We start from the raw sequence: 24745 nt of genomic DNA, 5'->3' as shown, positions 1-24745 counted from the left end.
AAACATCAGCAAAACGGCACTTTTGTCATTTATTTTCCAATTAATCTTATCAAAATATGTAACATTTAGCACATTTAATCTCTGAAGCAAATCATTTCTAAAAAATTGTAGACCAGTGTAATCGGAGTCGTTTTGAATTTTTTTATGAATTTTTGAAAATTGGTCAATGATGAGAGATAGGAAAATTGTAGATTTTGTGACCTTGCTGTGACCTTGAACTTTGGCCTACTTGGCCCAAAATTTAATGGGTTCATCCCAGGGCCTAGGCCTATCTGTGGGTACAATTTGGTAAAGATGGTTGTGATAGTTTTCCCATAAAATTGCTAAAAAACAAACAAACACACAAATAAACAAACACAAAGCAAAGTGATCACAATACCTACTGGCAGAGGTATAAAAAAAAAAAAAAAAAGCAGAATATCACTACTTCACTGCAAACATCAAAATCTTACCAAGTGTATTTTTCTCATTTCTAGTCAAAATGTGTCATCACACTTAAAATAACACTTGGTAAGATTTTGATGTTTGCAGTGTTTAAGCAATAATCTTTCTTAATTCAAGAGAAATGCATTTTTTTTTTTTTTTAAATATTCAAAGGCACAGTGACAAAGCAACGCCAAAGAAACATCTTTACTGATCAGCATCACAAAGATTTGTGTTCCGACACTATTCATGATACATTGTATTCTGTTCTTCTATCTGTGCTGTTGTCGTTGTTGGTAATGGTGCACTCTTTTGATGAGTCTTACATTTCTTTGTGCATTAAAGAAGTCGCACAGTCACACAATCCGTTAGCTATCTCGCCACGTTCAGCTATTTGGTAATTATTTTCCCAGCCGACACATGCAGGATGTTTGAAAGGAGGAGCAGGTTGCTTTTCTGGTATGTGAGTCTCTTTGGTGCTGACAGCGTTTCCACAGGTTTCTTAAATAATGAGGAAAAACCACACGTTACCTCTCCTTTCTAGACCTTTCCTCACAGCTTCCACAAATCTTATATGATATTGAAGAACATTTGTATCAGTATTATGATCAGTATTCGTTTTACAGACAGATTCACTTACACACATATTCATATTTGACACTTCCCACCGTTTTTTTTTTTTTGCTGGTTCGTAATTATTGAGTTCACTCTTTCTCACAGTCTACATAATATTGACTATTTGACAGCTCTGTGCATATAGGAAGCCATGCAATCATACAGTCGATTAGCTCATGTATGCACACGCACATACATGTATATGGATGCTTCTATTAAACTGGGTTCATTTTGATATCTTGCACGTTTCCAGCTTTTTAGACCCAATAATATAAGAAATTTACACGTATTTCCACCCAGGATGTGCCTAAGGATGACCTCAGATAAATGCCAAAAAAATTATACTCTTACTCTGAGCCATCCCAAAATTAATGCATTTTTAATAAAATATTGGGGCCAAAAATAGGACCAACATTAGGACATGAAAAGCTACCTAAGTGTCAGTGCAATTGATCTGAAAACATGGCTGTAAATGGTCTTACATACCGCTACAAATTAAGACACTATGTTAAATTTGACGATCCTAGTGGTTTTTCTAATCCAGACATGCAGGTTTTTCCATGAATCTCAGTCTCAGTATCATACTATAGATACATTAGTAAAATAACAAAAAAAGACTGATTAGAATAACTAATAAAGTAGGATATTTTGAAGCAACCAATAATTTACTTATTCAACCTAATACCTTAAAATTGCAGGACAATGTATATGTTAAAATATTAGAGATGATTTATAAAGTAAAAAATAATATTGTTCCAAATACCATTCATTCCAGGTTTCGTGTGTAACCCATCGTGTCCACTCGTGTTACATGCGGAACCTGCCCATTTAAACACAAATAAATCGTGAGTTATTTTGCAACAGCGGCCATTTTTGTGACACACTCTGCCTTGGATAATTAGTTCAATTCCCAAAATGGACTTGTGAGAGAATAAAAAGGTATTTGAAAAATAGTAGCGTGTAATTTTCGTGTCCTTTTTACTGTGTTACATGCGGATTCATGTATAAAAACAAGTGTTCAGAGAATGCAAACCTCCGCCAAGCACCCCGAACGGTGTGCATGTGTAGATTGACTATTTCTTTTTAAACTATGGATGTACAAAACAAATTTCATAATGATATTTCATGAATTGCATTTTTTTATGATTTTTTGAAAACGGTGCATAAAAAATAACAAAAGTCGACAGAGCGTAACGGAAGAGAAGAGGAGCAGAACGATATTTCGTATAAAGTTGAAGTTTGGTACCAGTCATGTATATATCAAATTATATTAAATTCCAATCAATATTTGTTGAGTTATAATGAAAAATGTGTGGTAAATGGGATTTTCAATGTTAAATGTAAATGTCCACAGCGTCCACATTCCACAGTGGATGTGGACAATTTTGTGTCAGATACAACATATTATTACAGGGTGGGGAAGCAAAATTTACAATGAACATTTAGTTGTTTTTTCTCAGCAGGCACTACGTCAATTGTTTTGAAACCAAACATATATTGATGTCATAATCATACCTAACACTATTATCCATACCTTTTCAGAAACTTTTGCTCATATGAGTAATCAGGAAAGCAAACGTCAAAGAGTGTGTGATTTGCTGAATGCACTCGTCACACCAAAGGAGATTTCAAAAATAGTTGGAGTGTCCATAAAGACTGTTTATAATGGAAAGAAGAGAATGACTATGAGCAAAACTATTACGAGAAAGTCTGGAAGATACTGTTAAAGAAGAATGGGAGAAGTTGTCACCCGAATATTTGAGGAACACTTGCGCAAGTTTCAGGAAGCATGTGAAGGCAGTTATTGAGAAAGAAGGAGGACACAGAATAAAAACATTTTCTATTATGGAAATTTTCTTGTGGCAAATAAATTCTCATGACTTTCAATAAACTAATTGGTCATACACTGTCTTTCAATCCCTGCCTCAAAATATTGTAAATTTTGCTTCCTCACCCTGTATAAGCTACGGGTGGATCACATTGGAGGCTAATCGGAGTCATTTTGAATTTTTTCTGAATTTTCAAAAATTGCTCAATGATGAGAGATAGGACAATTGTAGATTTTGTGACCTTGCTGTGACCTTGAACTTTGGCATACTTGACCCAAAATTTAATGGGTTGGTCCCAGGGCCTAGGCCTATCTGTGGGTACAATTTGGTAAAGATGGTTGTAAAAGTTTTCCTGTAAAGTTGCTAACAAACAAACACACAAAGCAAAGTGATCACAATACCTCCTGGTGGAGGTAATCATATAAAAAAATACTATAAAAATGCATTTTATCAGAAAAATAGTTTTTTTATCTCAGTAAACAGTAAATAAAGTGCATGCTAACTTGCCTCATAACATTAGTCTATATCTGGTTTGAATTTTTAGCCCCCATGTCCTGTTTTTAGGACCAGTTTCATAGAAGCACCCATACGTTTACATGTATACTCCCATCATCTCTTCTTACTTCCCCACCGGTTATTCCTCCTAATATTGCAGGGTGTCCCATCTCTCATGGCCCACAGACTCATTTTATAATCAAAAAAATCCAACTATTCACCCGTGGATTTTAACGAGCCTGTGAATCTACATATTCTGTTTTTCATCATGAAAGTGTAAATGTGTCAGCCGGCTCCTCAGACTGAAGGAAGCTGTCAGTGAATGGAAGCACAGTTTTCAGATACTGCAGCTGAAACACAAAAGTACACAGTAAAAATAGCCCTACTAGAAACAAGACATTTATTCTTGGATATAACCAAAATGGACTGTAGGGATAAAAATATAACTAACTAGAAAAGCATTCGGAGAACACAGACCTCCGCCAAGGCAGATCAGTGCCCCCCCCAACCACCCAATGTTTCTTTCTTTGTCTGTTTGTGTGTAAGATAACTCAAAAAGTTATGGACGGATTTGGATGAAACTTTCAGGAAATGTTGATACTGGCACAAGGAACAAATGATTACATTTTGGTGCTGATCTGCCTTGGCGGAGGTCTGCGCTCTCTTTTCTAGAAAAGCACTCGTAGAGCCAGGGTGTTAGTGGTTAGTTAGTGGGATTTGAACCCTTTTAAGACGAGTCCTCTTAGATGTGTCTACCTTCTGTCACTCTATCCGCTGCAGTGCACCGGCCCCTAATGGCCTTTCTGACAGGTGCTGAGCAGTGGCGGCTGCTCGTCTTTCAGACAGGGGAAGCTCATTGTCGGCTTACATAAAAAAAAAAAAAAAAAGTCAAGTTATTTAAACATACATTTGGCCCTCCGTTCCTTTTTAAGAAAATGCTCAGTGACCTTATCGTACCAAGTAGGCGTCTTTTCCAGGGACTGGACCAGTGTCCTCTGAATGTCCAGTAGAGCTGGGCTGCTTAGACGGCCTTGGCCCATTGTGTTGTGGGTGGAAGACTTCAGCCTTTTTAAAAAAGAGAAGCTCCTTTCGCTCCGACCTAGCCGACAGTTTGATTGATTTAGCTATCGACAAAACGATAATAAACTCGAACAAGAAATGGTTAAATTATGTGACTGAAACAAGAAAACGCTGAAATTATGTTAAATTGAAACAAGGAAGTACAATGAGTGTGTTTTATTTACAGTGTAAGAAATGAACGAGTAATTTCGTAGTGGTTTCTCTCTTGATTTCACAGCAGAATGTGCGACGGTATTAAACTGAACTGTGTCAGTGAAGGAGTAGATCTGAAAACAGCTGTCAATCAAACAGGATTCAGCCTTTTGACTGATCCTCCAATCAGCACGTGGGATTCTGGCGTACAGCCCGGCCGAGCTCCGCCCACAGCTCCATTCACCCCTAGAGACGCCCGGGGGCGGGACAACATCGTGGCATTTATCCAATTACCGTCCAGTTTTGAGGCAATGAAAAAAACTGTTCCACTCAGTCCCACTGAAGTGCATGGACGTCCGCAGTCTACGGACAAATACACTGAGCAGAGATCGAATGAGAAAACAGCGCAACGGGAATGGAGGAGAAGTGAACAACATCGAGTCTGTTGATTTGTGATAAAGCTGATTCTGAACGAACTCACCTTTGAGATGAACGTGTTCTAACACATTTGTAGTCACTAAAATGTCAACACAACCGAACATATTTAACCATTTAATTTGAGTAATTTTAGGGGAAGCCGGGCCTCCCTTGCAGTCTATGAGAAATCGCCACTGGTGCTGAGTCCATCAGAAACTACAAACCCCAGCCTCCTGCACCAAAGTCAATATTTATGACAGTATTTATTGTTTCCGGTCACTGTGTTCAAATATAACACATTGGTATGTACAGCCTTTGTATGTATATGTATGTATAGCTTTGACATGAATTAGTGTCATAATTCAGAGTGAAATTATTTTGTCTTTATGGATGTATGGTACAGTGTGTGTGTGTGTGTGTGTGGGGGGGGGTACTTGTCTTGCTTAGGGCCCCTACATGAACAGGGCCGGGCCTGGTGGGTCACTTCAGAGTCACATTATGTTCATACTCAAAACTGATGAAAGTCGATTTTAATGTGTAATATGAATGAGCACACAAAAAAATCAGATTTCACCAAAAAATCTGAATTATGCATTAAAATCTGCTGTCTGAACGTAGCCTAAGTTAAGGAGCCTCTCAAGGGTTTTGGAAAATGAGTGAATGAATGAATGAATGAATAAATAAGACATCCATTCACAGCTGCTGTAAACATTGTATCCCCCTCCCTCTGTAAATATAAACAGTCCTGTCTAAGGTAATGAAAACACAACAATTATACACATTTATATTTTCATGTCAGTCAATATGTCTATTTATCACAATAAATGTCAAATCATTAACTCCTTAGGGCTGATTATTAGTCTTAGGTGAAAGCTGTACAAATATGATGGTTATTTGTGGTTGTAAGTCCAACCCTTTTATGAAAATTATACCCCATTTCTGCAATTAGATACTCATAAATCCCTCTTAATATCACATATTAGTATTTTAAAACTTAAAAGAAGTGAAAAAAAAAAAAAAAAAAAAAAAAAAAAATGAAATCAAGTTTGGCTCATTAAAAGTATCAAAGACATCGCTATGTAACACGGACGTGATATTCCTAAAATTAAACATTGTGATTAGAGCTTAACTAAATCATCCAGGATATTATACAAGACAGTGTTTTAGCTCGTTACCGATTTAATGAAGCTCAAAGTACATTATTATATTGAGAAAAAAGTTGTAAAAGTTATGTGTGGGTATCATTTTTTTAAAAACTTTTTGTAAATTCCTGTTTTGCAGTGCATATGAGGGAGACGACAATGAATTGTGTTGCCATGACAACAAAACTGAAAGTTGCCCCCCCCCCCCCCCCCCTTCTCCGCCCTTAAATGTTATCGAAGTGGCTATTGACACAGTATTGCAGCAAGAAATATGGGTTTGTCTATAACCACAGAGCCAATCAGCGCCCTCATTATATCATGTGTGGACTGTAACCTGTCACCTGCTGACACACAACTGGAAATAAAACTGGAAAAGCAGGTAGAAAATAGGTCCAAGCTAAGGACAGCGGAGAATTAGTTCAGTAGGTAATGTTTCAGACTGCAATGCGGAAAACTAGGGGTTGATTTGCAGTAAAAGCAGCAATTTTTTCAGCAGATTTTCAAATTCGGGGGAGGGGGGGCAATCAATATAAATCAGCCACTGGGATAAAGTTCAGAGTGCAGAATTTGGAGCACAGCACTGAACTGACACAGAACTGAGAAGTCACATGGCACACTGATGCTTCTGCGTAGCTCCGCCCACTTTCTCTAGCTTCAATCTCACTGAATGCACAGAACAAAGAACCCCATGAAACAACAACATATACAGCAGGGGTCTCAAACATGCGGTCCGGGGACCAAACGCCAAAGGTTCAAATCCGGTCTGTGGGATGAATTTGCAAAGTGCAAGTTAGGGCATCAAACTCAAAAATAATATCATAATAACCTATAAATAATGACAACACCATTTTTAGCTTACCAGCCGACAGGCCGTAAGCTGTTGTCGTCATGCGTCGTCTGTCGTCGTCATCTGTCGTCGTCTGTCATTGTCGTCTGTCACAAAACTTTCAATCGTCTTCTTCTCTGAAACTCCAGTTCTGATTGACTTCAAACTTGGTATACAGCTTCTTTACAATGATGTCAACAAAAGTTAGTGGAATTATTTGGATCCAGATGTGATTCTGGATTTGGTGCGACTTTGAAAAATTTTCCCATTACAACAGATAGGAAGTGGATTGATCCAATAAATCAGTAAATATCAATATCAAGTTGGAATTTGAATTTTTTTACAGATCTGATTGGAATATGAGCAAAACATGGGCTATTTCTGTAATAGAATAAATACACAGAACTGGGTGATAATAAATGGCATCTGGATACATTTCCCAAAGCTTTTCATTTGGCCGGTAAGCTACAGGGCCATTGGTCCTATTTTTTTCTCTTTGATTTAGTGCAAAAAACATCAAAATTTGAAAATACTTACATTAAGAAACTGTCCTTTAACAATAAAATGTCAATAACCTGAACAAATACGAACAACCTGAAATGTCTCAAGAAACTTAAGTGCGATTTGAACAATATTTTGCCTGTTACTAAATGTTTTGTGCCTCTGCAGATCTGATCTGTAATACACATGTATAAATGATAAGTCGAGGCATAATATTGATAAAATTGTACTTAGATTTCTTAACAAATTTCATTTTTTCAGGTTATTCACATGCTTTTTATTTGGATAGTATGTAAATGTAAATATTGGCAGAACTGAATGTTATTTTTTGCACGAAAAAAATTTGGAGTTGTCATTATTTATAGGTTATTATGTTATTATTTCACTGATGTGCCCCACTGGAGATCAGATTAGGCTGAATGTGGAATCTGAAAGAAAATGAGTTTGAGATCGCTGATACAGAGCATTTACAACAATACTTCCTATTCTATAACATATACTAGCAGTAATTTGTCGTTTCTTCCATCAGTACTGTGGCAACAAGAGGCTAATGAGTTCATGGAACAGTCTCCATGATTGGCTCTAGTACAAATGCTAATATTTGATGGGCTCTGTGACAGGAGCATTCCCAAATGTTATTAGGATTTAAGCAGTGTTAGTTTTTGCCTGTATGTTTGTGGCCATGTGGGGTGCGTCACTCTGGAACCCTGGGAATACGATGGTTATTTGTGGTTGTAAGTCCAACCCTTTTATGAAAATTATGCTCCATTTCTGCAATTAGATACTCATAAATCCCTCTTAATATCACATATTAGCATTTTAAAACTTAAAAGAAGTACAAACAATGCAAAAATGAAATCCAGTTAGGCTCATTAAAAGGATCAAAAACACAGCGATGGAAGACAAACATGATATTTCTAAAATTAAAAATTGTGATTAGACATTAATATCTGGGATATTATGCAAGCCAGTGTTTTCGCTCGTTACCGGTTAAATGAAGCTCAAAGGAAAGTACATTATTATTTCAAGAAAAAAGTTATAAAAGTTATGTGTGACTATAAGTTTTTTTCAGATTCAAATTTGTTTGTCATTTCAGCATATAAAATACACAGAAACAAAGCATTGCACTCAGGTCCCGATTGTCAGCAGCATTTAGTGAATAGTATAAAATACTGATAAAAACAATAAAATATTGATTAAAAAAAAGCACAATAACCCCCCCCCCCAAACGTTACCTATAAATAGTTACCTATAAATAACATTTTTTTTTAAACTTCCTGTAAATTCCTGTTTTGCAGTGTATATGTGCACATCTGCTCATGTGACACAGAGGGACAAGACAGCTGATTCTGTGTTGCCATGGCAACGAAACTTAAAGTCCCCCCCCTACATTTTTGTCTGTACGTTTGTGACTGTGTGGGGTACAGGAACAGAGAGTGTATATATATAAACATATATATATATAAATAAATAAATGTAACTCAGAGCAAAGTACATTATTATATCGAGAAAAAAGTTATGTGTGACCATACGTTTTTTTTGTTGTTTTTTTTTACTTTCTGTAAATTCTTGTTTTGCAGTGTATGTGATGGAGAAGACAATGAATACTGTGTTGCCACAACAACCAAACTGAAAGTTAACCCCCCCTTACCCTCCCCTCCACCTTTAAATGTTGCAGTGTTAGTTTTTGCCTGTACGTTTGTGACCGTGTGGGGTACAGGAACAGACAGCGTCACTCTGGAACAACAGATTAACAAAATCACATTATATTACACAAGCCAGCGTTTTAGCTCGTTATCGGTTAAAAAACTGCCATCAGAAATAAAATCCATCAGAACAAAGTACATTATCTTATTGAGGAAAAAGTTATATGTGACTATAATTTTTTTTCTTAAACTTTCTGTAAATTCCTGTTTTGCAGTGTATGTGATGGAGAAGACAATGAATTCTGTGTTGCCACAGCAACCAAACTGAAAGTTGACCCCTCCTTCCCCTCCACCTCTAAATATTGCTAAATGTGTTAGTTTTTTGCCTGTACGTTTGTGACTGTGTGGGGTACAGGAACAGTGAGCGTCACTCTGGAACCCTAGGAAGACCCCCACCCACCCACGGCTCCCTCTTCCTCCTCCCGCAGACAGGAGAATAGACCCCAGTTGTTCTCCCTCTCTTTCATCTGTCTGTGTTGTGAGGAGACCACCAGTGAGTCGGCCCTGGCGTTTTTCATCCTCGACCTGAGTCATCCACTCTTTTCCTCCATAGCATGAAAGAGGACAGATCCCCCCCACCCCACCCCCCACACTGAGGTGGTCAGACAGGAAATACAGTCACCTTCAGTGTGTCTGTACACATGTAAGCGCTGTCTGAAGAGCATCTCCCTGCCGTTGTATTATGTCTGTAGTTATAATCCTAATTACCCAGTTGCATGTGTGTATTTTAGGACCTAAAGTGTGCGTAAACCTGGTGTGTGTGTGTGTGTCGCTGTGTCAGTGTGTAGGCTTGTCCGTCTAACAGGAGGGTGCCAGAATGGAAAAAGGGAGAAAGCGCAGTAATTATGGCCTCCCATGTTCAGCAGAAACATCAGAGGGAAGTAATTTGTTGCTCTATATTTAATCAGTGGAGATAACGAGACTGACTGCAGCTGTCTGGGCCTATGGGTACAGCAGACACAAGCACACACACATGCACCATTTCCTCTAAAAACCCATTAGCACACACACACTGCCTCTTATTTCCATACTTTTCAGCTCTCAAATAACCATTATCGGCTATTTTATCTTAAATTTACTCAATTGTAAATCCTATCTGCGACAGATGCAAACAGGCCCCAGCAACAATATTCCACATGCTCTGGTCCTGCTCCAGACTTATCCCCTTCTGGAACGCTGTTTTTCATTTCATTTCCAAGGCTTATGGCTGCTGTATTCCAGAGGTGATTTCTCATAGACTGCAAGGGAAGCTTGGCTTCCCCTAAAATTATGAAAATTAAATGGTTAAATATGTTCGGTTGTGTTGACATTTTATTGACTACAAATGTGTTAGAACACGTTCATCTCACAGACGAGTTCGTTCAGAATCAGCTTTATCACAAACCAACAGACTCCATGTTGTTCACTTCTCATACATTCCCGTTGCGCTGTTTTCTCATTCGATCTCTGCTCAGTGCGTTTGTCCGTAGACGCTCAGCGTCCATGCACTTCAATGGGACTGAGTGGAACAGTTTTTATCATTGACTCAAAACTGGACGGTAACTGGATAAATGCCACCATGTTGTCCCGCCCCCGGACACTCGGCGTCTCTGGGTGTGAATGGAGCTGTGGGCGGAGCTCGGCCGGGCTGGACGCTGGGCTTCCACATGCTGATTGGAGGATCAGTTGAAAGGCTGAATCCCATTTGACTGACAGCTATTTTCAGATCTACTCCTTCACTGACACAGTTCAGTTTAATACCGTCGCACATTCTGCTGTGAAATCGAAAGAGAAACCACAACGAAATGACTTGTTCATTTCTTGCACTGTAAATAAAACACACTCATTGTACTTCCTTGTTTCAATTTAACATAATTTTAACGTTTTCTTGTTTACTTGGTACGATAAGGTCACTGACCATTTTCTGAAAAAGGAACGGAGCGACGAATTTATGTTTAAATAACTTGACATTTTTTTGATGTAAGGCGACAATGAGCTTCTTCCCCTGTCTGAAAGATGAGCAGCCGCCACTGCTGTATTCAGCCATCTCCTCTTACTGCTGTTTTTGGTCTCATTTCATGCACAGATGACTCAGTTCCTTCAGCTAACCTACAAACAGCTGTGGCCTTTGTATCTTTACTGGTTAGGCGTACCATTCTCTTCAAATGGAAGGACTCATCACCTCCAACACACCATCAATAGATCAGAGATATCATGCTTAACATAAAGTTAGAAAAAATTAGGTGCACCCTAAATAACTCTACCAATAAATTTGACAAAATATGGGAGCCTCTTTTACACGACATGAATATGTTACCTGGCCTGGAACTTTAATAACATTTGAGGTGCCTGTATTGTTATTGACCTGCTTTGTTTATTTCTTTTCTTTCCTCCTTTAACGGCACCAGAATGCGCTGTCTTGACTGTCTTTATGCGTGTCTTGTTTGTATTGCCCCTTTTTTTTCCCCTTGGGTTCTGTTTGTTTATCATGTCCAGTGTCAATCTCTGTATCATGAATATGTTGCTTGAAATTATAAATGTTACACTTGTTGAATGAAAAGTTCTATAAATGTTGAAAAGTTCTATAAATAAAGTTAAATCATACTCAACAGTACATGTTTAAAGCCTCCCCTTTAGGCCCCTCCCTCACCAGTTCCCTTTCCTCCACTTCACTCCTGTCTTTCATCTGTCGACTCCACTCGGTACCAGATGTATTTAATTCCCGAAAACCAGCGTCGTAACGTCCTGTATGTGTACCTTTACTCTTCTTTCCCTGTCCCTCCCCTGTACGCTCATTAGTCTTCTCTTCATCCTTCTCTTAGGGTTCAAGTAGAGTTCTATGTGAACGAGAACACATTCAAGGAGCGCCTCAAGCTGTTCTTCATCAAAAACCAAAGATCCAGTGAGTTGTTTGTGTTTGGGATCATGTTCTTTTCATTCGTAATTAATTGGATGATTTTCTTCGTCTGTTTCTGCATGAGTTGTTCTGATTTTTTTAGTTTGAGGAGTTTCTTTTTAATGTGTGATGTGCTGGGTTTTTATATTCTGTATTTTCACTGGAAAAAAAAAAATCTAAATCTTACCACGTGTATTTTTCTCATTTCTAGTCCAAATATCTCATTACACTTCAAATAAGACATAATCACCTAAAGAGGAACTTTTCAGTGAGATTTAAGAACTGATTTTTGGACAACAGATCTGAAAAACCTTATTTCAAGAAATCTAACCAAGATAATTTTCATTTGCTCCATTGGCAGATTTTCGTTTTTTTGCTTAATTCAAGATTTTATTTATTTATTTATTTTTGCTTAATTCAAGATTTTTTGCTTAATTCGAGATTTTTTGCTTAATTTCAGATTTTTTTTGCTTAATTCAGGATTATTTTTGCTTAATTGAAGATTTTTTTTGCTCAATTCAGCATTTTTTCCTTAATTCAAGCAAAAAATGTGCCAATGGAACAAGTGAAAATTATCTATGTGAACGAGAACACATTCAAGGAGCGCCTCAAGCTGTTCTTCATCAAAAACCAAAGATCCAGTGAGTTGTTTGTGTTTGGGATCATGTTCTTTTTGCTCGTAATTAATTGGATGATTTTCTTCGTCTGTTTCCGCATGAGTTGTTTGAGAAGTTTCTTTTTAATGTGTGACGTGTTGGGTTTTTTATATTCTGTATTTTCACCTGAAAAAAATCCAAATCTTACCAAGTGTATTTTTCTCATTTCTTGTTAAAATATCTCATCATACTCAAAATAAGACATAATCACCTAAAGAGGAACTTTTCAGTGAGATATAAGAACTTATTTTTAGACAATAGATCTTGAAAATCTTATTTCAAGAAATCTTACCAAGATAATTTTCATTCGTTCCATTGGCAGATTTTTTTTCTTTTTGCTTGAATTAAGAAAAAAAATGAGCTTGAATTAAGGGGAAAAAATGTTGAATTAAGCAAAAAAAAAATCTTGAATTAAGTTAAAAAAAAAAGTTGAATTAACCAAAAAAAAAAAAAGTTGAATTAAGCAAAAAAATCTTGAATTAAGCAAAAAATCATTATCATTATCAGATCCTGTTGTATGCGGGTGTTTTGTGTTGTAAAATGTTTACTCACTGGAAAAAATCCAAATCTTACCAGGTGTATTTTTCTCATTTCTAGTCCAAATATCTCATCACACTTAAAATAAGACATAATCACCTAAAGAGGAACTTTTCACTGAGATATAAGAACTAATTTTTAGACAAAATCTTACTTCAAGAAATCTTACAAGATAATTTGCACTTGTTCCATTGGCAGATTTTTTATTTTTTTGTGCTTAATTCAAGATTTTTTTTTACTTAATTCAAGATTTTTTTTTTTTTTGTGCTTAATTCAAGATTTTTTGCTTAATTCGAATTTTTTTTTTTTTTTTTTTTTTTTTTTTGCTTAATTCTTTTATTTTGGTTTTTCCCCCGTAAGTAGTTTTGGAAAAAAGCGTCTGCCAAATTCATAAGTGTAAATGTAAATATAGATGTCTGTGTATTGAGCTTCTTATATGATGGTGGTTTTAATGTTGTTTTTTGCGTTTGCAGGTCTGCGGGTGCGAATGTTTAATTTTGCTCTCAAAGTGCTGAGCTGCCTCCTCTACATCGTCAGAGTCCTGTTGGACAACCCGCTAGAGGCGAGACAGGACTGGTGAGAGAAAGTTCAACTAGGACATGTTTTCATGGCTTCAATGAGCACAGGTTCCATAATCATACATCAGTATAATGTGATGCAGGTGGCAGAAAACAAGACATGCACCTTCTATTCAGTCTGTGTTCTAGAGCAGGGATCATCACCCAGGACCTGAATTATTCCAAACTGACAAAATATGCCTGTTATTGTGTAATATTTTTATTTCCTTCTACAAAAACACAACACTGCAAAAAAGAAATATCTAACTTATGGTCACGGAAAAAAGTATTAGACCACAAAAAGTCATTAAAAACAATGGTTATGCAATCCAGTACTAACTCCTGTGTGTATCATGTGACTGAAAAAGACAGAAAAGAAAACATGGAACAAAATGGAAGAAAATAATTCTATCAATACATGTAAATAATTGGCGTAAAATGCAGTTTGTCATATTTTCATGGTCATCGTTATTTTACAGGTTATTTTAGGTTATTATGTGATGTTATTATCTTTGCTAAGTTGCCGTTTGTTGATCCATGGTTCAGACTAAACGGTGACAGTTCTGACCTTCTTTGGACGATTCCAAACAGATCACAAAATACAGAAAATGGAGGTGATTTGTGCTTTTACTATGGCTGTTTTCTGTCTAAAAACAGAGCTAAGCTAACAGAGCTATGCTAACACAGTTACGATAACAGAGCTACGCTAACAGACCTATGGTAACAGAGCTAAGCTAACAGAACTATAGTCGCGGAAAAAATTATTAGACCATCAAAAATCATTTAAAAAAATGATTATGCACTTAAGTCCTAACTCCTGTGTGTATCATGTGACTAAAACAGACAGAAAAGAAAACATGGAATGCCTAAAAGCACTGTTTTTGTCAGTACAATGCCATAGATATTGATGTAAGAACTGAAGTGATTTTGGTTATTATCAAGAAAACGTGGAAAATGGATAGATATCAGCTCTGAAATTAAACTACTATGAGCTATTTTTGTTATCATTATATTTGTCCAAACAAATGTACCTTTAGTTGTACCAGGCATTAAAATGAACAAGAAACTGAAGAAAACAAGGGGTGGTCTAATAATTTTTCCACGGCTGTATCAGTATAATGTGATGCCGGTGGCAGGAAACAAGACTTGCACCTGGTCTAATAATATTTTTACGCGACTGTATATCATGTTGACGTCTAAAAAAATAAATAAATAAATGCATTTGTTTTAATCAGAATACTTAATTAATCCTAGGGGGAAATTATTGGGTGTTACAGTCGCTCCATTCAAGTTTAAGGAAAAGTAGCAGGAAAGAATTATCAATATAACAGAAAAAGAAAAAATATTTAAATATATATAAAGTTTTAAATATACAAACATATATATAGCTCTGAATGTATACCAGATATACATATTAAAACCCTCTATTAAGACACAAAACTAGCAGTTTGCTGTTTGTTAAATGTAAGGTTTTCAATGCTCAACTTCCAAATCAGGTATTAGTACTTTTATTAAAAGAAAATACTTTATTATTATTATTATTATTAAATGATAATAATAATAATAATAATAATAATAATAATAATGGCCACATTAAAAAAAACAAACAAACTATGTGAACAGACAGATATAAAGAAAGCCACATAACATTAGAATAAAATACGAGTTCAAAATACTACTACTACTACTATTTAATAATAATAATAATAATAATAATACATTATTCCACTGATATTGGCCACATTTTCAAAAACTATGTGAACCGACAGATATAAAGAGAGCCACATAACATTAGAATAAAATACGAGTTCAAAATACTACTACTACTACTACTACTTAATAATAATAATAACAATAATAATAATAATGGCCACATAAAAAAAAAAAAAAAAAAACTATGTGAAAAGACATATAAAGAAAGCCACACAACATTAGAATAAAATAAGAGTTCAAAATACTACTACTACTACTACTACTACTTAATAATAATAATAACCATATTAATAACAACAACAACAACAACAACAATAATAATAATAATAATAATAATAATAATAATAATAATAATAATAATAATAATAATAATAATAATCATAATAACAGCCACATTAAAAAAAAAAAAAAACTATGTGAACAGACAGATAAAAAAAATCAGATCTGAGCTGTAATCGAGTACTGAGCAGTAAGCCTGGGAGTGTGAACGGAGCCTATGTTTTCACAGGTTTCCTCTGGTTCCCCCTTCATCACAGCATGTTAATTAGCTAACAGTAGGTGTATTTTTCACCCATTGTTTATATTGAAAACATAACCTGATACAATGGGTCAAAATGATGATCCACAATGCTTATTCATAACCACCCATGGCCAGGTTTGTCCATATTTGACACAAAATAAAAAGGATTTCAAACAGATTAGTGTAAATACAGATTAATTCTAGATATAAACCATGTAATGAGGGTTCCTGCAGCTTTAGAACATGAAGCCTAAATATCACCAGGAGGACAGCTGCCATGTTGCCTCTGTAATGAGCCACAGAGTCTGACAGAAGGCGCATTACAGCTGTCAATCACCTGTCACATCCCTCCGCTCTGAAAGGTAGCGTGAACGGCCAAAATCCTCCATCACGGTCCAGATCACATCTGGCCCACAAACACCCCCCATTGGACCCAATTAAGAGATGCAGAAAGTATGAGGTGAAAACAATATGTTCCAGTATTTAGGATGTGTAGCATTAGAACCTCCAAGTATGTTTGTTCGACCTGCTGTTTTCCACTGAGGTGGAATCAGGCAATTTATTCACTGCAGAAAAAAAAAAAAACTGTACAAAAATAAGAACATTAAACTCATTATTGGGTTAAAATGTCTTATTACCCCACCTCCTGAAGTGGAGGCAAGTGGTATTGTTTTTAGTTCAGTTTCTTTCTTTCTCTAGCAGCAAAACTACTGGTTGAATTCATACCAAATTTAGTTTATAGATTGCCAGTGACCCAGAATAGATATGGTTACATTTTGGGAAATGTAGGTCAAAGTTCAAATTTTTTTATGAATTTTTTAAATCTTTTCTAAATAATTTTTTCCGCAACTGTATATAATAAGGCTCTGTCCATACAAAGATGGTTTCAGTCGTATCCACAAAAGTTTTGTATCAGATAGTCCTTTCGTCAACACGAAACTGGGTTCCAGAGTGGATACATTTGAAAACGGCGGTTTTGTGTCTTCGTCTGTACGACCAAACAGCAAATTTTCTAAAACAATGATGTCATAGCCCCACCTCTCTAACCTTTCTCCCCAGAAGAAAAAGATCGGACAGGAAAAGATGCGGTTTCGTGTGGACATGGCCTAAAATTAATCCAAACCATCTCATATAAAAAGTAAAATACTAACAAGGACCTTTTTTACTGCACAGTGAACACTGGTAATACTTAGATATTTTCGCTTAAAACTAAGTTGTTGGTTTTTTTACTGTACTTATAGAACTTTTCAACACCGATAGAATTTTTCAACATTTAATAAATAAAACACTTTATAATTTCAAGTAATGTGTTCGTAATACAAAGATTGACACCAGACATGATAAACAAGAAAAGCACTCGGAGAGACCTCCACCAAGACAGATCTGCCCCCCGATCACCAAAATTCAATAATTTCTTCCTTGTGCCAGTATCAACATTTCCTGAAAATTTCCTGAAAATCCATCCATAACTTTTTGAGTTGTCTTGTTAACTAACCAACAAACAAACAGAAAAACAGACAAACCCCGTTAAAAATATTACCTCCGCCGTTCCTTGGCGGAGGTAATGAACAGAAAATGGAGAAAATAGTCAAAAAAAACTCACAAAAATGAATGGGAAAAGAAGAAAATAGTAAAAAAAAAGTACAAAAATGTATTTTAAAAAAAGAAAATAGTCAAAAAATGAACAGAAAATGAATAGAAACTTTAAAAAATAGTCAAAAAATGAAGAAAATAGTAAAATAAAAATAGAAAACGAGAAAAGCACTCGGAGAGCGCAGACCTCCGCCAAGACAGACCCCCCCCCCCCCCAATCCCGATCACCACCAAAATGTAATCATTTCTTCCTTGTGCCAGTATCAACATTTCCTGAAAATTTCATGAAAATCCATCCATAACGTTTTGAGTTGTCTTGCTAAGAAACAAACACACAAAGCAAAGTGATCACAAAACCTCCTGGCGGAGGTAATAAACAGAACCTGTAGAAATACAAATTAAAATACAAATTTAAATTTAAATTAAATAAACAAGCAAACAAGTCAATCACAATATAAACAACTAAAATGTATTTCCAGTTCCTGGGCAGGTAACATATTCACATCATGTAAAACAGGCCCCCATATTTTTTTAAGATAAGATAAGATAAGATAAGATAAGATAAGATAAGATAAGATAAGATAAGATAAGATAAGATAAGATAAGACAAGACTTTGTTGATCCCACCATGGGGAAATTTAACAGTTTACAGCAGCAAAATACAACACACCAGTGCAAAAGAAAGGCAGGTAGAAAAAAAGGTTCTAAAAGTATAAAAATGTAAGTATAAAGTTTAAAGATATTTACATATTTACATAGTGATTGCACATATACATGATGTGATATGGGCGTGGTGGAGGGTCGCTGTGTTGTTAAATTTGTTGACAGTTATTTAGAGTGCACCTAATTTTAAAACTAAGGTTTTTTTATGTGCGACTTTTACATGTAGTGAAGTATTGTCACTGTGTGTATTGGTACTTTTGTTAAGAGGAACAATCTGGACACTTCTCTGCTTTTATGGAATCCCACACTAGCCACATTTAAAAAAAAATAATAATAATAATGTGAAGAGACAAAAGAGAAAAACAAACAGAATCGAGCACTAAAGCATTGTGACAGTATCTGAAGTGGTTCTGATCATAAGTAAACAGAGCTGACTGTGTGGGATTCTCGCTGTTCACACTGTCATTAAAAATGCATCTTATTCACATATGAGCAAAAACATCAGATTTGAGGCACTTTTACCTGTGATGTGAACACAGCCATAAGGAGAATATGCAAATTCCACACATGGGATTGAATCCAGAACCTTCTTGCTGTGAACTGACAGTGCTAACCCTGGAGCCGTCTGTACTACTCCAGCTCAGATTCTCTATAAAAACGACAAACCTTGGATGAACCTTGGTTTCAGATTGTGTCTCCAAGCCACTATACTGGTCATTATTTTTAACCCTACGTGAGGTCAAAACAACCCAGCAGCTTTAACCTATCAGCTGGGTTATTAAAACCTTTGGAGTGTGTACACTGTAAACTCCAATAAGTTAATTTAACTCCAAAAAATAGCTGAAACTGAAATTTTTAGTAATGTAACTCTTAACCCATTACCTTAAAAAAAATAAGTAATGAGTAATGAAAACTTGAGTGTATTAACCCTTTCATGCATAGTGGTCACTACAGTGGACAGTTATTTTACAGCTGTTCTCTTGTATATTCATGGGTTTTGTTGGTTTAATTCCATATCAGCCAGCACAGTGGACGCACATGCATCATCCCATAATAATACACTGACATTCATATCATTACTGTAACTTTGCTTTTCTTGATAAACCTGATCTGCACTCACATGTTTGAGTGTTAATATTTACCTCCGCCAAGGAGGTTATGTTTTTGCCAGGGTTTGTTTGTTTGTCTGTCCGTTAGTGTGCAACATAACTCAAAAAGTTATGGACAGATTTGGATGAAATTTTCAGGGTTTGTTGGAAATGGGATAAGGAAGAAATGATTAAATTTTGGTGGTGATCGGGGGTGGGGGGGCCCACGGGGGGCGCCACTGATCAGCCTTGGCGGAGGTCTGCGCTCTCCGAGTGCTTCTAGTTGCTAACTGTTATTAGACTGTAAATAACAGTTTTCTTAATCAGTTATTTTTTTGTGCATATTATCTCCATGAAGTGAGTAAAAACTAGCATTAGAGTATGTTAAAATGTAAGAAAACATCAGATTAGCTGCACTAAAAATGTTTTTATTTCGTAGGTTTTGCACTGTATATCACTTCCTGATGATGGTTTCTTACCTTCAAAAATTAAAGGCATGGTGTCCAGCTGAGTGGACATTTTTGTTGATTGAAAAACATTTCAATTGCATTGTTTTTTCATGCCTAAAGAGAAATAAAAACACTCAGGAAAAAAATCTCAACTAAGGTTCTTATAATTCATGCATGAAAGGGTTAAACTTAAATGCTTGATTTGAATGGAATTGCTATTTTTAGTACAACACACTACATGCCAAGTTAACTTAAAATTTGTTCCAATGTCAATTGCTTTGTATAATCTATAACTTAATATAATCACTTCACTGTACTCAATTCCAAGTTGATTTAAATTAAAATCTTCTGTAATATAAATTGCTTTGCATAATTATTCAACTTAATATATTGAAGCGTGGATGAAAATTAGGCAGGGAGTTAACTTAATATAATTTACCAGTACAGGAAATACTTTTAATTTGGCAAAGCATAAAGATTTACACTGAACAGGAACTATCATAAATGAACAGTAAAGCTATCGTTCTGCCTATGGCTCTCACTCATGGTGCAGCTCTACAAAAATACAAAAACAAGCACAAAAAGGCCAATAAACATTGCCATACACACATTAAGTCCAAATTAACACTAACACCACAACCCCGCTGAACCCCTGCACATTAAAAAAAACACATTTTCAACAACATAACCAAAACCCACAATGCAACGCGGAGATAAAAAAAAAAAAAAAAAGGTGTGGTCATGACTAAAACTTAGTGATTTAAATCCATTCAACTTAAACTGTTTTTGTACTTTTGACTATGTCTACAAAGTAGTAGAATATACTTAACGTTTTATACTAAAGTAATAAAACTTAAATCATTTAAGTACATTGTAATTAAAGCATTTTAGTGAATACAAAGTCCAGGCTTACAGTGCAGGACAGAGAGGAGGGCTGCAGAAGGACAGGGTTCATTTTCACCTCTGGCCTTTATGTTTCCAGTTTCAGCCTACTACACCTTTAACCCATAAAGACCCAGTGTTACTTTTGTGGCAGCTCCCATGTTAATTTTTCTCTATTTATAACCTTTCTTAAGTGATTTATCACCATTAATTGTAATATTATGCTCTGTATTTTGCATTTTTAATTGAAAATCAGGTATTTTCTTCTATTTAATGTACTGATTATATAGATGGTCATTAAAGATCAGATTAAAGTTGAGGGTTATTATATCCAAAATAGAGAAAACTGAAGAAAAACATAATTTTTTCTTCAAATTATATCATTAACTGAACAGAAAATAAGTGTCTCCATCCACTGTCATTGATCCAACTCCATGGGTTTTACTGGTGAATCAATGTTGTAGAAGATGACGGTGTTTTCACGTTCACCATGGAGCCTCTGAACGTCCAAATGGGTCATATCTGATGACCATGAAAAGATGACAAACTGTATTTTACACCAATTATTTACATGTATTATTAGGATTAGTGGATCAACAGGGATTAAACATTTTATTTCAGTGAATGATTTTAGTTGCTCATTATGGGTTAATGAGGTGAATCAAAGTCTGTGTGAGTGTGGAGCCCTGATAACACAAACATTTTTCACTAAAAGTTTCTCTTACATAATGAAATTTGTCCAACATATATGAAGTGAAGTCTTCACAGCTTCTGTTTATTGAATAGAACATTAATTTGTGGTTAAAAATGTATGTTAACAACTCCAAAAAAAAAGTTTTTATTGAACAATGCTTGATGAGGTTTTGAGGTTTTAACACTTTGAGTCAGTTTGCATTTTTTTGAGATAAACATAACATATAAGTTAAGAAAATGGACAGATATGGGTAAAAATATGGTTAAAAACTTACACTAATGAAGCCACTAAATGACTTTGAAACACAATGTTTGATGAAACTTAACATTTTATCAATTCAGTTAAAGACTTAGTGTAAGTAAAAACACTTATAAGAGAATGTTTTTCACAAGATATAGGGATGAGGGTTATTAATTGTTGCCATATTTTCACTGTTGTTTATGTATATATTTTTTTCTTTGTTATTTATCATTAACCCATAAAGACCCAGTGTTACTTTTCCAGCAGTTCCCAAATAAATTTCTCCCTCTATTTAACCTTTCTTGAGCAATTTAACACCATTTATTATGATATTATCCTCTGTATTTTGCTTTTCCTCAATAAAAATCTGGTATTTTCCCATATTTAATATACTGATCATATACACATTCATAAAAGCTCAGATTAAAGTTAATTGTCATGATATCAGAAACAGAGAAAAATGGAAGAAAATGTGACTTTTTCAGCAAATAAATTAATAAACTGAACATAAAACAAATGTGTCCATCCACTGTCATTGATTGAATTTCATGGGTTTTACTGGTGAATCAGTATTGTAGAGGATGACGGTGTTTCCACTGTGACTATGGAGCCTCTGAACGTCCAAATGGGTCTTATCTGATGACCAGGAAAAGATAAAAAAAATAGGACCAATGGCCCTGTAGCTTACCGGCCAAATGAAAAGCTTTGGGAAATGTATCCAGATGCCATTTATTATCACCCAGTTATGTGTACTTATTATATTACAGAAATAGCCCATGTTTTAGTCATATTCCAATCAGACCTGGAAAAAATTCAAATTCCAACTTGATATCATTGATACTGATTTATTGGATCAATCCACTTCCTATCTGTTGTAACGGGAAAATTTTTCAAAGTCGCACCAAATCCAGAATCAGATCCGGATCGAAATAATTTCAATACCTTGTGTTGATGTCATCATACAGAAGCTGTATACCAAGTTTGAAGTCAATCAGAACTGGAGTTTCGGAGAAAAAGACGATTGAATTTTTTTTCCCCGATAAGAGCCCATGTTAAATTTTCCATAAGTTCCCGGATCCAGAAGAAGATCCTGATCAGCATGTGGCCATTATGTTTTGGTCATCTCCCCATCAGGACTGGACTGTAGAAATTTACACTTGATATCATTTATATTTACTGAGTTATTGCATCCATCCACTTCCTATCTCTTATAATGGGGAAATTTTTCAAAGTCGCACCAAATCCAGAATCAGATCCGGATCCAAATAATTTCAATAACTTTTGTTGACATCATCATAAAGAAGCTGTACACCAAGTTTGAAGTCAATCGTAATCGTAGTTTCAGGGAAGAAGATGATTGAAATTTTTGTAACGGATGACAGACGACGACAGACGACGACGACAATAGCTTATGGCCTGTCGGCTGGTAAGCTAAGAACTGTATTTTACATCAATTATTTACATGTACTGATAGGATTAGTGGATCAGCAGGTATTAAACATTTTCGATCTGTAGATGGTTTTGGTCATCAGTGGATGTCTGGGTCTTTATGGGTTAAAACAAATGCATTTTTTTAGACCGAAACATGATATTAAAGAAGAAAATCCAAAACATGGCAAAAAATGAGTTTGTGAACATTTGAGTGTTTCCTTATTAACCCTTTCATGCACGAATTATGAGAACCTCAGTCAAGATTTTTTTCTTGAGTGTTTTTATTCCTCTATAGGTGTGAAAAAAAAAAAAACAATGTGATTGAAATTTTTTTAATTAACCTATTTTTCATGGAATTACAAAAATGTCCACTTAGCTGGACATCATGCATTCAATTTTAGAAGCAAAGAAACATGTATTTACTGATATACTATGAGGTAAAAACATTTTTAATGCTGCTAATTTGATATTTTTTCACATTTTAACAATACCTGCATATAGATAATATGCAAAAAAAAAAAAAAAAACAAAACAAAACTGTTAATTACAGTTTAATAACAATTAGCATTTTTTTTAACAGTCAAACATGTAACAGCAAATCAGATTTATCTAGAACAGCTAATTTACAGTAATGGTATGAATTACAGTGTATGGGATGATACATAAGTGTCCACTGTGTTGGCTGATATGGAAGTAAAAGAACAAAATCCATAAATATATAAGAGAACCCCTTTGAACAGCTGTCCACTGTAGTGACCACTATGCATGAAAGGGTTAACAAATACAAATACACCAGGTCAAAAGATGAACATAAAAATGTGTACAAACAGTAAATCCTATTAAAAAAAGCTTTAGTAAACTGTTATTTGGCCTGAGTCAGGGTTCATATATGAGTTCGTCGAAGGTCTAACTGTCATATTTGTGCTTTTGACCCTTCCAGTGGGAGCGGCGTAAACTGCACCAAACCAAACACATCACTTCATCACTGGAGCGAGTTTGACTGGTAAGCATTCACGTCTCTAATTGGAAGTGATGGCCTCAGCTTTCAGACAAGGCTCATGAAGCCGCACACCCCCAGGACCGGCATCCCCGTCGGAAATGTTGTGTAACGCAATCAATGCAACTTCACGAAACTAATGCAATTCAGAATGCTGATATTGAGCATTACAGATCCACGTCCATTTGTCACAATCTGACTCTATGGATTACCTGTCAACGTAATACGTATGTAGTGCCTGTGCAGCCTAATCAACAGCGATCTAGTGGAGATAAAGCTTGTAATATACAACAGTGGAGAGAGTGAGAAAAGCCAGGAGGTGTACGTGGACCTGAGGCTGTGCCGTGTTGTCTGCTGCTCAGGGACCTATTGATCTAATTGGTGGCCGGTGACACTGGCTAAGCTCTGGCTCCAAATGAATAAGGAGGCTGACAGACCCAGCTCAGGGAAGGGAAGGGATGGGCCAAGGAGCATATCAGAGCACAGGCAAACAGCCATGATAAACACCAGGGAGTCATCAGGGGGGTTGAGGGGGGGGGGGTGTTCTCTCACAATAATCCTGTAAATTTACATTCGACTGTGTGAATATGACTTTTCTCCAACAGTACGAGCGCGTCGGCAGCTGTGCGCTTCCCCCGTTGTAAACAGCACCATTAAATTGAACATCGTGACATGACTTGTGTT

At 35.7% G+C, this 24745-nt stretch overlaps 1 protein-coding gene across 1 annotated transcript in view; it reads left to right on the top strand.

The window, feature by feature from the left end:
- The window catches only part of LOC115424997 (potassium channel subfamily T member 2-like), a 207578-nt gene that overhangs the window by 66923 nt on the left and 115910 nt on the right, over nucleotides 1–24745 (top strand). The window contains 3 exon segments of the mRNA XM_030142425.1: nucleotides 11968–12047; nucleotides 13708–13810; nucleotides 24005–24067. Coding sequence (XP_029998285.1) covers nucleotides 11968–12047; nucleotides 13708–13810; nucleotides 24005–24067 — 246 coding nt within the window.

This window comes from Sphaeramia orbicularis, chromosome 8 (assembly GCF_902148855.1).
Source record: "Sphaeramia orbicularis chromosome 8, fSphaOr1.1, whole genome shotgun sequence".
Lineage (NCBI taxonomy): Eukaryota > Metazoa > Chordata > Actinopteri > Kurtiformes > Apogonidae > Sphaeramia > Sphaeramia orbicularis.
This window is presented reverse-complemented; position numbering and strand designations above follow the sequence as displayed.